The 12,713-nt window shown below is 40.0% G+C and overlaps 2 protein-coding genes across 2 annotated transcripts in view; both read right to left on the reverse strand.

Annotated features, from left to right (window-relative positions):
* Positions 1–4,145: 4,145 nt before the first annotated feature.
* PATE2 (prostate and testis expressed 2) lies at positions 4,146–5,696 on the reverse strand. Its single transcript, XM_045482450.1, has 3 exons — positions 5,645–5,696; positions 4,895–5,023; positions 4,146–4,597 (listed from the first exon to the last, which is right to left on the reverse strand). Exons 1-3 carry the CDS (start codon positions 5,694–5,696, stop codon positions 4,461–4,463), a joined length of 318 nt encoding a protein of 105 aa, XP_045338406.1. The 3' UTR covers positions 4,146–4,460.
* A 3,198-nt stretch (positions 5,697–8,894) lies between these two features.
* The window catches only part of LOC123600901 (prostate and testis expressed protein 13-like), a 70,213-nt gene continuing 66,394 nt past the window's right edge, over positions 8,895–12,713 (reverse strand). The window contains exons 7-8 of the transcript XR_006713869.1: positions 12,023–12,162; positions 8,895–9,455 (exon numbers count right to left, since the gene is read on the reverse strand). The gene's annotated coding sequence lies outside the window, so the exon portion shown is untranslated. The remainder of the gene's footprint in view (positions 9,456–12,022; positions 12,163–12,713) is intronic.

A 12,713-nucleotide genomic window follows, 5' to 3' on the forward strand; every position in this document is an offset into this window, starting at 1 on the left:
GTATCTATGAGCTTGCTTGATTGTTTTTATTGTTTTTCTTTGTTTTTAGATTCCACATGTAAGTGAGATCATATGGTATTTGTCTTTCTCTGTCCGACTTATTTCACTTAGCATAATGCCCTCAAGTTCCATGTATGTTGTTGTAAATGGCAAGGTTTCTTTCTTTTCTGTGGCTGAATAATATAATATATGAATATCTATATGATTGACAAAGCTTCACCATGTCCGTTTAAGGAATTGTGGACTCTTGGTGTTGCCAATTGTTCCTGATTGGCCCTTTGATGTATGTGCGTGCATGTGCACACACAAACACACACACACACACCACTTTCGTATGTGGTCAGATCTATCAATCTTATCCTATTTGTGATCGATGTTATGATTCAAAAGCTTCCTCTATCACTAGATTATATAAATATTGTTAATATAATAGTGAGTTTAGAAAAAGAGAGTGATTTGGGATTGTGTAGAAATTGGATCCAATTCCAACTGTGCCACTAACTAGTTGTAACAAATTGTATTTTTCAAAGATGGCTGCCACAATATCTCCCCTACCACAGGCTCTCTTTGCTACTCTCCAATCAAAAAGGGGAGCCTGGCCAGGCTTGTGACTCACTTGTAACCAGTAGAATGTAGCAGAAGTAATAATGCATGACTTCCAAAGCTAGCCCATAATATGTGATGCAACTTTCACTTTGTTAAAATATACACTTGCCTTTAGAGCCCTAAGCTTCTGGGTAAGAAGTCTGGAGCCTCCATGCTGTGAAGGAGCCCAAGAAAGTCTATATGAAGGTATTCTGACCAACAGCCACAGGTGACATCACAACTTAAACCAGCATCAACTGCAAAGACATGTGAGTGAAGACACCTCATAGTGATTCCAGTCTTCAGCTCTAGAATCACCTCCAGACTCTGAATCTTCCCACCTGAGGTCCCAGACATCATGGAGCAGAGACGAGCTATCCCCACTCTGTACTTTCTAAATTGTGATCCATAGTACCAGTCAATACAATAATTTTTTAATGCAGCAATATTAACTGGAAAGCTGTGTAACACTTGTCAAATTACTGTACTTGTCAAATTACCCAATTAGCATCTGGGCAACCAGTCTATTCTTCAGGTTTCTCTTCCACTAAAATGTCTTACAATAATAGCTACCTCATAGGAAGTTCCAAAGATTAAATGAGATCATACATGAAAAGTACTTAACATGTGTCTAGCACACTGTAAGAAGTTAAGCAATAATAGCCACAACAATATTTAAAAGGTTTTTTGTTTCTTTTTAAATATTTATTTATTTATTTATTTATTTTGAGGAGAGGAGGGGTGGAGAGAGAGGGAGAGAGAATCCCAAGAAGTCTCCATGCTCAGCACGGACCCTACGCAGGGCTCAATCCCACAACTGTGAGATCATGACCTGAGCCACAATCAAGAGTCAGATGCTCAACCGACTGAGCCATCCAGGAGCCCCAGGTTTTTTATTTATGGCATTTAAATCTTTAATACATGTGACATTTATTTTGGTCTAATGTGTAAGGTTGTATGAATTACTTAGCAGTCAACTCCAAGTTAACACTTAGATTAGTGGTCAAATTACTGTCTTTTAAAAGGTATGTGAAGAGGGGCGCCTGGGTGACGCAGTCGGTTAAGTGTCCGACTTCAGCCAGGTCACGATCTCGCGGTCCGTGAGTTCGAGCCCCGCGTCGGGCTCTGGGCTGATGGCTCAGAGCCTGGAGCCTGTTTCCGATTCTGTGTCTCCCTCTCTCTCTGCCCCTCCCCCGTTCATGCTCTGTCTCTCTCTGTCCCAAAAATAAATAAATGTTGAAAAAAAAATTTTTAAAAGGTATGTGAAGAAAAAACTCCTGCACAACTACATGCATATATGAAAAAAGAGCATGTGCATTGGAGGATTGATAGTTGGGGTGGTATCGTGTGGATAAAGAAATTTTCACCTAGGTCTTATTGTGTTCATTTGTTCAAGATGGAAAATGGGACTAAGAAGAAAATCCGAAGATAGGGTGAACCAAGAGGTAATATCCAAGCTTGAAGCACTTTTAGCTAGGAAGCTGAATAAGAAAGATTCTCCTCATTCATGAGGATGAATCCATTTATATCTTATACACACCATCACTCATAGGTACCAGAATGTAACTTTAGTTTCTAACCCAACTTCTCGTTTTAGAGCATCATTCACAGTGATGGTGGAAAATATAGGGTCTTCTTACAATTGGAGGGGGGAAAAACAGAAGCAAGGGAGGTCGGCAGGGGGGCGGAATATTAACAAGTACATGGTCTCAGCTGGGAGACTGGCTTCGGTCAGATCCCCTGGAAAAGCTCTGCAGCACAAATTGCACCACAGGCTCCATCCCATCTTGATGCAAGGAGTCTGCCATTTGTTGGCTGTGGTCTATGCTCAAGTTGGGAGCTGAACATCTGGGCAAAGCAGCTCTTATTTGGCAGAGGGCAAGTCTGCAGAGCAAATAGCTATCAGTTGTCATAAGCCAACACTCAATGCAGCTGGGAGGCAGAAGCAAAACAATGATCTCGGTCTCTCTCCTTTTCCCCCCTAGACTGATGTCTCCCATCCCCATGATTCCATAGGTAAGCAAGCCCCTGTGCAACTAGGAATAAAAATATGTTCTTTCCGTAACTCAAAATATCCACATTACACTGGCTTTTCCAATCTGTCCATTTTGAAAAGATTCTCTTTATGTCTTGCTTCATCCTGGCTCTGTAAAATCCCAACTGAGAATTCCTCAGAAAGGATCATATTCTCAGACACAGACAGAATGCACCAAACTACTCAAGTAGAGGGGTAGTTGGTTTATTGTTAAGAATTTTGCAAGGCCTGGGGCGCCTGGGTGGCTCAGTCGGTTGAGCGTCCGACTTCAGCTCAGCTCATGATCTCGCGGTTGAGGAGTTCAAGCCCCACGTCGGGCTCTGTGCTGACAGCTCAGAGCCTGGAGCCTGCTTCAATTTCTGTGTCTCCCTCTTGATCTGCCCCTCCCCCACTCATGCTCTGTCTCTCTCTGTCTCAAAAATAATTATAAACATTAAAAAAAAAAAAAAAAGAATTTTACAAGGCCTAATAAAGGAGAAAAAAGCTCATGGAAATCCAGGACCAAGAACTGCAGTAGGCCTTATAAGGAGAGAAATGCCAGGATTATTCTGTATCCAAGAAAGCTTCACCACCTTGGTCACATTCCACCGTCAATCCTACTCCATTTCTCTCTGCCTGTTTGTTTCACTCTGTCTGCCTGCCTCTCTTCCCACCACTATTAACTTCTGCTATCTCATACCATCAGTTTACTCATAATGGCATCTTATATAGGACACTTTGTAACTACAACACTACCTCATTGCATCTCTGTTCGTTTCTATTGTCATCAACTACTGTGCCACCTGCTTTATTTTTCTCAATTTTTTCCTCATCCTTTTTTTTTTTTTTATTTTGAGAGAGAGAAGGAGAAAGAGAGAGAGAGGGAGGGAGAGAGAGAGAGAGAGAATGAGCGGGGGAGGGACAGAGAGACAGGGAGAGAGAGAATCCCAAGCAGGATCCATGCTGTCAGCACAGAGCCCGACTCGGGGTTAGAACTCACAAACTGCGAGTCCTTATCCGGGGCCCAAATCAAGAGTCAGATGCTTAACTGACTCAGCAACCCAGGCGCCCCTTTCCTCATTTTTATAAGGAGAGACAGACTGACCATTCTTGCAGAAGGTCTCCAGTCCCAATTAAATCACCTTTTTCAATCTGGTGCTAGCTGGTCACCTGGCCGTCCAGGGCCCTGATAATTTAAGCCAATTTCACCCACACCAAATTGTCTCTCAAATCTTAGTTTCCACGAACTGAAATGCCCTTTCTTTGATGCCTCATCCTTATGCCTGTCCAGCTTTCTGTCTGCCTGAGATTTCCCTCCTCTAAGAGCCCTACCAAAGAAAGATATGGCTCATGTTGCCCACAAATTGGGAAGCCAGAGCTATTTTTTCTTTTATCTCCATAACCCATGGGCAAAAGGAGAGCACCAGAAGGTGTCAGGGCTAATCCGAAGAGAATCTCAATTCCAACCAGAGCAGTGGATATAGATGAGCATAAAGTATGGCCAGAGAGTTCTTGGTACAAGTTTGTGACGATTTTGACCCAATTCTTTGCATTACCGTATAGGAGATAATAAATAACCAGTTCCAAACCCAACTGTATTTGTGGCAACCCTATTTCCATCATAAGGAAATCCAAACTGTCAGATGTGAGCAACAGGGATTTGCAAAACTTCAGTCTAGTTTAGTCTTCCATCATTAATGAGACTCAGCTACCCTCCACTCTCTCCTTGTGACCTCACTAGCTGGCTTTCTCTCTCACTCTCTACCAGTGGTTGGAAGAGGAAAGCAAAATACAGGTCTGGGGGAAGAGACTACGGGATGGTGAGTTGAAGAATGATCCCAAGTCCAGGAGAGATATAGAATTAAACTCCCTCGGGGAGGTTGCAATAGTTATTATGTCTGCAACAGATGAGCTCTCTTCTTTTCTCAAAACTCAAGAAGTTGATGTCCTCACAGTTGGTCATACATGACAGTTTGGAATAATAATACATACTTCTCCCTGAAGAGATGAAAGAGAGAGAACACAATTGTAATGACTCCATTTCCTTCTATCATATTCCCAGGAGTATTTTCTCTACAGAGCCTCACTAACCTTTCGCTAAGCCCCAATCAGCTATAAGGCTGAATCTACCAATGACTGACCCAGAAAATGGATTGTATTTCCCTAACTGATAGGAGACATCAACTTCTCCTTTACCCAATTTTGTCTTAAGGAAAAGTCTTTGCCATCCCCTCTAAATGACCACTCACCCGTGCACAGGTGGCTATTTCTCAGACACTCTCTACTCCACATTACCTTTTCTCGTAAGGAAGTAAAGGTTCTCAATAGCACAGGACTGTTGGTGCTTTAGGATGCAGATCTTCATGGTGTCGTAGCATAACCCAAGATGATATTTTTTACATTTATAACATGCTGTTGCAGAGTCTGCGAGACAGAGAAAGAGGTAATTAAAAGATGTAGTCTGGAGAAGATTCTCCAGGCCTGTGAGTTTCTCTACGGGAACTTACTATTGTCTAGTGGTTCCTGATCTTTCTCTGGCATTTGACTCCTTTGATATTCTTGTGAATCAATTGTTGTATATGATCAAAATATCAGAGTTCCTATAAAATTTATCTATGGACGCAAGTAATGAACAAGTTATTTAACCCGATGATTTTGTCCAGTAATGGGGAAAGGAAAGCAAAGAAGGAGATTTCAGCTTCCTTACTCCAAGAAATGGACTAACTTGGTCTGGGAGAAGATAGAGCTCCTAGGATTGTAGAATAAGAATGGATTACAGCCCTCTCTGAAGACTGAGAGGAGGTTTGTTCCTAAACACATCATAAATGACTTGTTTACCAGAGATTGTGGACGAGCCATAATTGTACCTGTCAGATGGTCCTTAAATTCACCTTGGGAAAAAAAAAGAAAAAGAAAAATCTTCTTTGTCATAATCTCATATACATCTGCCAACACCCAAAGAGCCAGTTGTGGAAATTTCCCCTTCCTCAGCATCTGCCCATCTCTTAATCAACAATCAGCTCTCCCCATGTCTCCATGACTTACCCTTATTTGAGCAGACCAGAAAGACAATGCACAGCAGAAACACAACAAACATCCTGAGACTTTTATCATGTACAGCTTTCTGTGAAAGGTGCTGGTTGATCTCCAGTCATCTGTCCTTGCGCTACTCATCCAAATCATATAATCATAAAATTTCAGGGACATACAGCACCTCAGTGTTCCCAGAACAAAGCCACCAACTGAAGTTTCACTACCCCTACGGCATCTATTTCAAAATTCTCCTCAATGATGAGATCAATGGTACATATTATATATGATCTATAATATAATATGGAATTATATAGACTATATTATATAACATAAATTGTATATTATACATTATATTTATAATTTATTATTATATATTTTAATATATATTATATGTATTTTATATATTATATAATATATATCTACAATATATATTATAATCTATGATACAAGATATACTATACTATAATATATAATATACATGTATATAATTTCTATTCATTGTTGCATACCTAAGCCTTGTGCTTTGCAAGTAGAATCAAATTTCTCTCCTACATTTTAACACTTCAGGTATTTCAAGACAGGATTTGGACACCTGGCTCTTTGTATCTCTCTTCACTAACCTGGTTACTCTCCTCAGAATAATCTCAGATTTGTCTTTGTCTCATGTAGACCAAGGCAGACTCCAGGTATAGTCTGTATGTGTGGGGGGTATTGGAGTACTGCTTTTGTGGTGGAGGAAAAGGAGCTTCAGGAAGAAGGTGAGCAAAAATAAAATTTGTCTAGTTTGCCTTCAGGTGTTATTAACTGATTGATGGGCATTCTAATTAAATAATTTCTAAGCATATACCACATGCCAGTATCACAGGAAGAAAAGATGCTTATGCAACCAGGACGTCAATCAATGGCCTCACTAAAGACATCGAAAAGGACATCGAGCGCAGTTGGCTATGGACATCTAGATGAAAGTCCTTCAAATTTGACTGCCTGACCGGGGAAGGCTCCCGTGAAGAAGGGGGTGCTGAACAGGACTTGGAGGGCTAGCAATGTGTGAGCTGGAAAAAGTGAGTAGGGACAGGCACCCAAAGGAACAGCAAATGTCAGAGTACAGAGATGTCAAACAGCCTGTCACAGCGTGAAGAGAGCAGGTCATGTGGCTGCAGAGACATGAGTGTGCCAGAAACTCAAGCACAGAGAGACACAGTCTGCTGGAGAGGATGGCATATGGGTGAAGGGAGGGGCCCAAGGGGACATCGCACGGGTCTTGCTGCTGACACCACTTGGTCCCAAGCTTGCAGGATGGAATTTCTTGCTTGTTACTGTGCACTTGCAAGATGTCAGTGAAAAGAGCCATTTTCCCCGGAGTTAGGAAAGATGTGAAAGCATACACTCCTCTTCAGCACCAATATTGAATTGTGGAAAGGACACATCCTTTAATCCCAGACTCAAGTTTGCCACTATATGGGCTCAAATCCTGACATTGCTGTTTGCCAGCTATGTAATTTTTGGGTGAGTTACTGACGTTGAGAATAATTTTCATATCTCACACGATCAGTATTAGGATTATATTACAGTTTGTGAAGAAAGGGAAGCTCATATTTGTGGAGACCCTGGAAACTATCAAGCACTAACTCCCCGTGTGGTGCTTACAATTTCAGACAAGCAGCCTTGGCCCTTTTGCTAGGGTAGGCATCAGAAATTTCCATCATAAGGAGTCATACACAAGAAAGGGCATCTGGCTAGGAAAGACAAGAAGGTAGTGGCTATAGCTGTGGTCTTAGCATTCAAGGGCAAGAGCCCGGCTGTGAGGACGGTATCAGGAGTGTTTTGTCAAGGGTTAACTTTCAATAAGGCTTACATTTGGCTTTGGGTGTTCAAAAAGATGGGAAGTTAATAACAATCTTTTCTAGAATGGACTTTGAAGACAGAAAGTCAGATTCAGAACAAGCTGTCTGAGTTGGCTTGAATAAGTGAGCAGCTGGGAACAAGTTGAGTTCTGATTCACTGAGACTGGGTGAGAACTGGATCCATTCTTAAAGCTTAAGGTAGGCTCCATATGCTTATGACAAGCCATTTTATATCTCTCAGACCCCTACTCTGACTTCCAGATTCACGTCTACAAATAACCATTGAATTTTAGGTGGCTCACAAAGTATCAATCTCAGGCTGTCTCAAAATGAAATCATAATCTTTCCGATTCACTAAACCTGCTCCTACTGCAGTGTTTAGGGTCTCAGTAAACCCAGGAATCATTCTTTATAGATACCTGTGCCCTGTCCTCAAAGAGAATCAAATAGCAAGTCTTACCCATTCTACCTACTAACTTCTCCCTCACATGGGTTTATTTTTCCCTATCCACTGCCACTACCATAACCTTCAGCTTCATCTCCTGCCTGGTCTAAGCAATAACCTTATTTTTTGGTTTGCCTGCTTATAATCTTTCCCTATTATAGTCTGTTCTCTATAAAGTGGTCAGAGAGCCCTTTTATAGGCCATCGATGCTGCACTCCTGCTCAAAACCGTCCAATGACTTTTCATCACGCTTTGAAGAAAATCCAAAGGTCCTCCCATAGCAAGTCTTCCCCAGGCTGAGCAAAGACCATTCTCCCATTTCATTTCCTACCACATTCCCCGTGCTCATTCAAATGTCACCCTCTCAGGGCAGCATTTCCTGGTTGACATTAGGAAATGTCAACATCCCTTCTCCAACCTTTTCCCTGCTTCTCTTTTTAATAGCAATTCTCACTACCTGACCTTACATATCTATTTGGTCACTTTGATTCTTCCACTAGCACAAAGCCAAGACTTTGTTTTATTTACCACTGGATACCCAGCATCTGGAGGCTCGGAATATAGGAAACACCCCCCAAATATCTGTGGAACAAACAAATAATGATCTTCCCACATCTGCTCTTGAGTCCTTCCAGCCCATTATTACATAGGAACCAGGTTGATCAGATTCATTTTTGTTTTTTAAGTATAATAAGGATGTGAAACTGAGGCTCTTTCTATATTCCAGCTAGGATCCCAAAATAGTAGGTGGCAAGTATTTTTACATTTCAAAGTGAAATGTTGTGCTAGTTATGCAGATTAACAAAGAAAATCAATGAAAACCAGTTTCAGTATCTAGGACCCTTTGACCACCTAGATGGTTTAAAGAAATAAACATTAATGTGTCAAAATAACAAATAAACAGCAGAGGAGTTTTTATAGTCTTGGAGGGGGAGATGTCTTTCAATATATGGCTAAAAATATACAACCATAAAAAAATTTTATATGTTTGGCTACATTTTAAAAAATCTTCTGAAGCAGGAGGTGGGGTTAGGAACAAACCACTAACTCATAAGCAAAGTCTGAATAACAAATAAACAACCAGTTACAAAATATTTGCAACTCATAATGCAGACTGAGGATTGCATCTTCCTATTTTACAAAGAAATCCTAAAAATCGATTAGAAAGCTATTAAGAATTCAAGAAGAAAGGTAGATAGTTAATAACAGCATTAGTTCACAGAAAAAGGAATTTAAATGGTCTTACGCATATAAAATGTGCTGAGCTTTCCTCATAAGTTGAGAAATGTGAGCTGAAGCTAAACTCAGATATGATTTGACTTTATGGGTAGATCTAGGCAATCATCAGAATCTAATCACACCCCTAAATTGGTGAGGTTGGAAAGCAGCACTACTCATCACTCATACATCACTACTAGAGGGTAAGTTAATACATCAGTCGGGGCGGGGGGGTGCGGAATTAGACAATGGCTATCAAAATTATAAAGATCTAGGGATCTTACCCAAGTCATTTTGTGGAATTAGCCTTGCACATCTGTGAAAAGGTGAATACACACGGTTATTTATGGCTTGATAACTGCAAGATTGAAAACAATTTATACTGATCTCATTTATATGCAAAAACTTAAAAAAAAAAAAAAGTCAAACTCATAGAAACAGAAAGTAGAACGGTGGTTACCAGGGGCTTGGGGTGGCAGAATGGGGAGGCTGATCCAAGGGTACACGCTTTCAGGTACGAGATGAAGATGTTCTGGGGATCTAGTAATGTACAGCATGGTGACTATAGTTAACAGTGCTGTACTGTGTACTTGAGAGTTACTAAGAGAGTAGATCATAAGCACTCTCGCCACACAGGCACATGCACGTGCGCACACACAAATACAACGGTAATTATGTGGCGTGATGGATGTGTAATTAACCTGATTATGGTGATCATTTCACAGTGTATGAATATCAAATTATCACATTGTACATTTTAAATATATATACTTTTGTTTGTTATATATAACAAACAATAAAGCTGGGGGAAGAAAGAAGAGAAAGTTTATGGACCAGTTGGGAATAGCTACATAAATTGTGATATATCCACACAATAGAATATTATGCAGGCAGAAAAAAAAAAAAAAGAATGAAGAAGTTTTTTGAAGTGAATTTAGTAACACATCAAATATACCTTGTAGGCTAAGTGAGTCACATCCTATTCAACTGAAACTGAATTTATGCATCTTAAAATATCTAGGACATGAGGATAAGGCTGAAATTTTACCAAAAAATAATTAGGAGGCTATTACATAAAAATGTTGATTTGAAAAGCTTGCTATTATAGCTCAAGTATAGTACTTTCTCAACACCATCAGCTTGTAGATGGCTCCTCTGGCCACTATTCTGTATGTTCGCAATACTAAATACAAGCCCATTTTAAACTGAATTTAGTAAAGGAGTAAAAAAACTTTAAGCCAGCTCTCTCAGTCATAGATACTGATGAATGACATATTACTATCTGGATTTGGACTATTTCTTTCCCGCTAATAATAATTAAGTAAAAGACAGTGATCTCCTCTTCAACTCCTGGTCCACGGTGATGATGCAATCTCATTGAAGTCATCCCATATACTGAAACTCTGCATACCTTGCTTCATCATCTGCGTTAGGAAATAGAACTTTGGGGAGGCTGGGTGGCTCAGTTGGTTAAGCATCCGACTTTGGTTCAGGTCGGATCCCTTTTGCATTCCGCTTAAAATATATAATAGTGCATAGTTTAACAATAAGCCCGTTTAACAATAAGCCCATCAAACTAGTTGAGCTTACTACAGGCCAGTTACTATGTAAGCTATTTACATTCATCTATAGAACTAGATTTGTGTGGTGTAAATGTGGAGTTATAGATTCATACATATATATTCCTGTCCTCTAACATTGATTCATATTTTGAACTCTTTTGATTGTGACTTCTTACTGATAAAGAACTTCTTATTCAAAAAAGTTGAGTAATCCATATCTCCAGTCATTTTCTTTATCAGAAGCATTTTTTCACTGGATTCTTTAGAAATGGCTTATAGGAATAATAATTTTCAAATTCTTGTAGGTCCAAACACTTTATGTTCTTTACCTTTGAGGGTGAATTTTGCTATATTCAAAATCTTTGGTTCACATTTTCTTTCCTTACATATCATAAATACATCACTGCTGTTACAAAAGTCTAATGATTAACCAATTTTCTGTCCCTTATAAATTATGGACATTGGTCTAAAAACTCAGAGGATTTTTTTTCTTTTTTCATAAGTTTGGTAATTTTACAAGAATATGTCCTGTTGTTGATCATTCTAAGTTGGCAGCATCAGGCACAATGTGCTGTTGCAATGTAAAGTTTCAAGTCTTTTAAAATCATTTTAGAAAAGTGTTTTATTATGATTATTAATTTTTAGTATTCTTTTCTTTTTCCTTGGTTGTCTTTTTTCAGGAGCTTCTTTACCTGTATATTGAATCTTTTTGTTTATTTAAAACATTCTAACCTTTTAGGAGCACCTGGGTAGTGCAGTCAGTTAAGCGTCTGACTCTGGATTTTAGCTCAGGTCATAATCTCATGGTTTGTGAGTTTGAGCCCCGTGCTGGGCTCTGCACTGGCAGTGTGGAGCCTGCTTGTGATTCTCTCTCTCTCCCTTTCTCTCTGTTCTTCTCTTCCTCATTCTTTCTCTCTCTCTCAAAATAAATAAATAAATAAATTTTAACCTTTTAAAATCTATAAATCTCTTCATTTCTTTTAAATTTTAAAATTGCTACCTTTTTCACTTTCTTTTTCTCTTAGGTCAATATTCCACTATATATGCTTATATTCTTCAACTTTTGTTAGTAGAGATGGTGGACCACGGGCCTGAGCATCACAGTGTATTCTTGTTGAGTATGCCAAGATGCAAGGCCTTGACCACTCTCTTTTCCCAGGCCATCGCCTGGGTTGTGTTCACAGTGAAAAATATTGAAGAATGAGGTAACATCTCCACCAGGACAAAGAGCAGGTGTGCTTCCACTTAATATATAAGTGGTCAATTCCTCTAGCTCAGTGTTCCCCAGCTATAACGCAAACCCACAGTGAGTAGCATCTACCTGGGCCTCAGCTATACTGCCTGTGGGACTCAGAGAACTTGAGAATTGATGCAAAGCAACATGGAGTCTGGCTTCTGCTTTTGCCATGAGAATGAAGTCTTCTGTCTCTGATCCAGGAGTTTTGTTTCTTCTACCAGCATCTATAAAACAAGAATAGGCCAGATTATTAGCTCGCAGGTAGGGTAAAATCCCAGACCCTTTGCTGTTCTTGACAGTTTGGGAGATGAGGGTACGATGGTGACAGAGATATGGCTTTCTGGAAGATGAAGGACAAGGGCTCCCACAGGATCGTGTTAAGAGAGAGAGAAGACGTCCGGGGATCCAGTAGCAGGTGCTCTCACCCCACGGGGTTGGGGAGGTACGGGAAACTTCTTCTCCTAGCTGTTTGTTTGTTATTACTTTTCTATTGTTGCATAACAAATTACCATACACACAGTGGCTTAAAACAACACAGATTTATTATCTCACAGTTTCTGTAGGCCAGAAGTCTGGGCACAGCGTGACTGGATTCCCTGCTTAAGATCTCACAAGGCTAAAATCAAGGTGTTATCCAGGGCTGTGTTTCTCATTTGAAGCCAACAACCAGTTGAACAGCTCAATCTGTCAACACTGTGTGAGTGAACTTGAAAGCGACTCCTCCCCCAGTTGAGCCGCAAGATCACTACAGCTTCAACGACACCTTCATTATGTC

This window comes from Leopardus geoffroyi, chromosome D1 (genome assembly GCF_018350155.1).
Source record: "Leopardus geoffroyi isolate Oge1 chromosome D1, O.geoffroyi_Oge1_pat1.0, whole genome shotgun sequence".
NCBI classification, from domain to species: domain Eukaryota; kingdom Metazoa; phylum Chordata; class Mammalia; order Carnivora; family Felidae; genus Leopardus; species Leopardus geoffroyi.

What these genes read in the sequence shown, in the direction of transcription:
- PATE2 (XM_045482450.1), bottom strand. Translation starts at nt 5,696, where the DNA reads ATGTTTGTTGTGTTTCTGCTGTGCATTGTCTTTCTGGTCTGCTCAAAT. An exon ending in TCTGGTCTGCTCAAATAAGG is followed by an intron (nt 5,024 to 5,644) that starts GTAAGTCATGGA and finishes TCTGTCTCGCAG; the next exon opens with ACTCTGCAACAGCATGTTAT. An exon ending in TTACTTCCTTACGAGAAAAG is followed by an intron (nt 4,598 to 4,894) that starts GTAATGTGGAGT and finishes TCATCTCTTCAG; the next exon opens with GGAGAAGTATGTATTATTAT.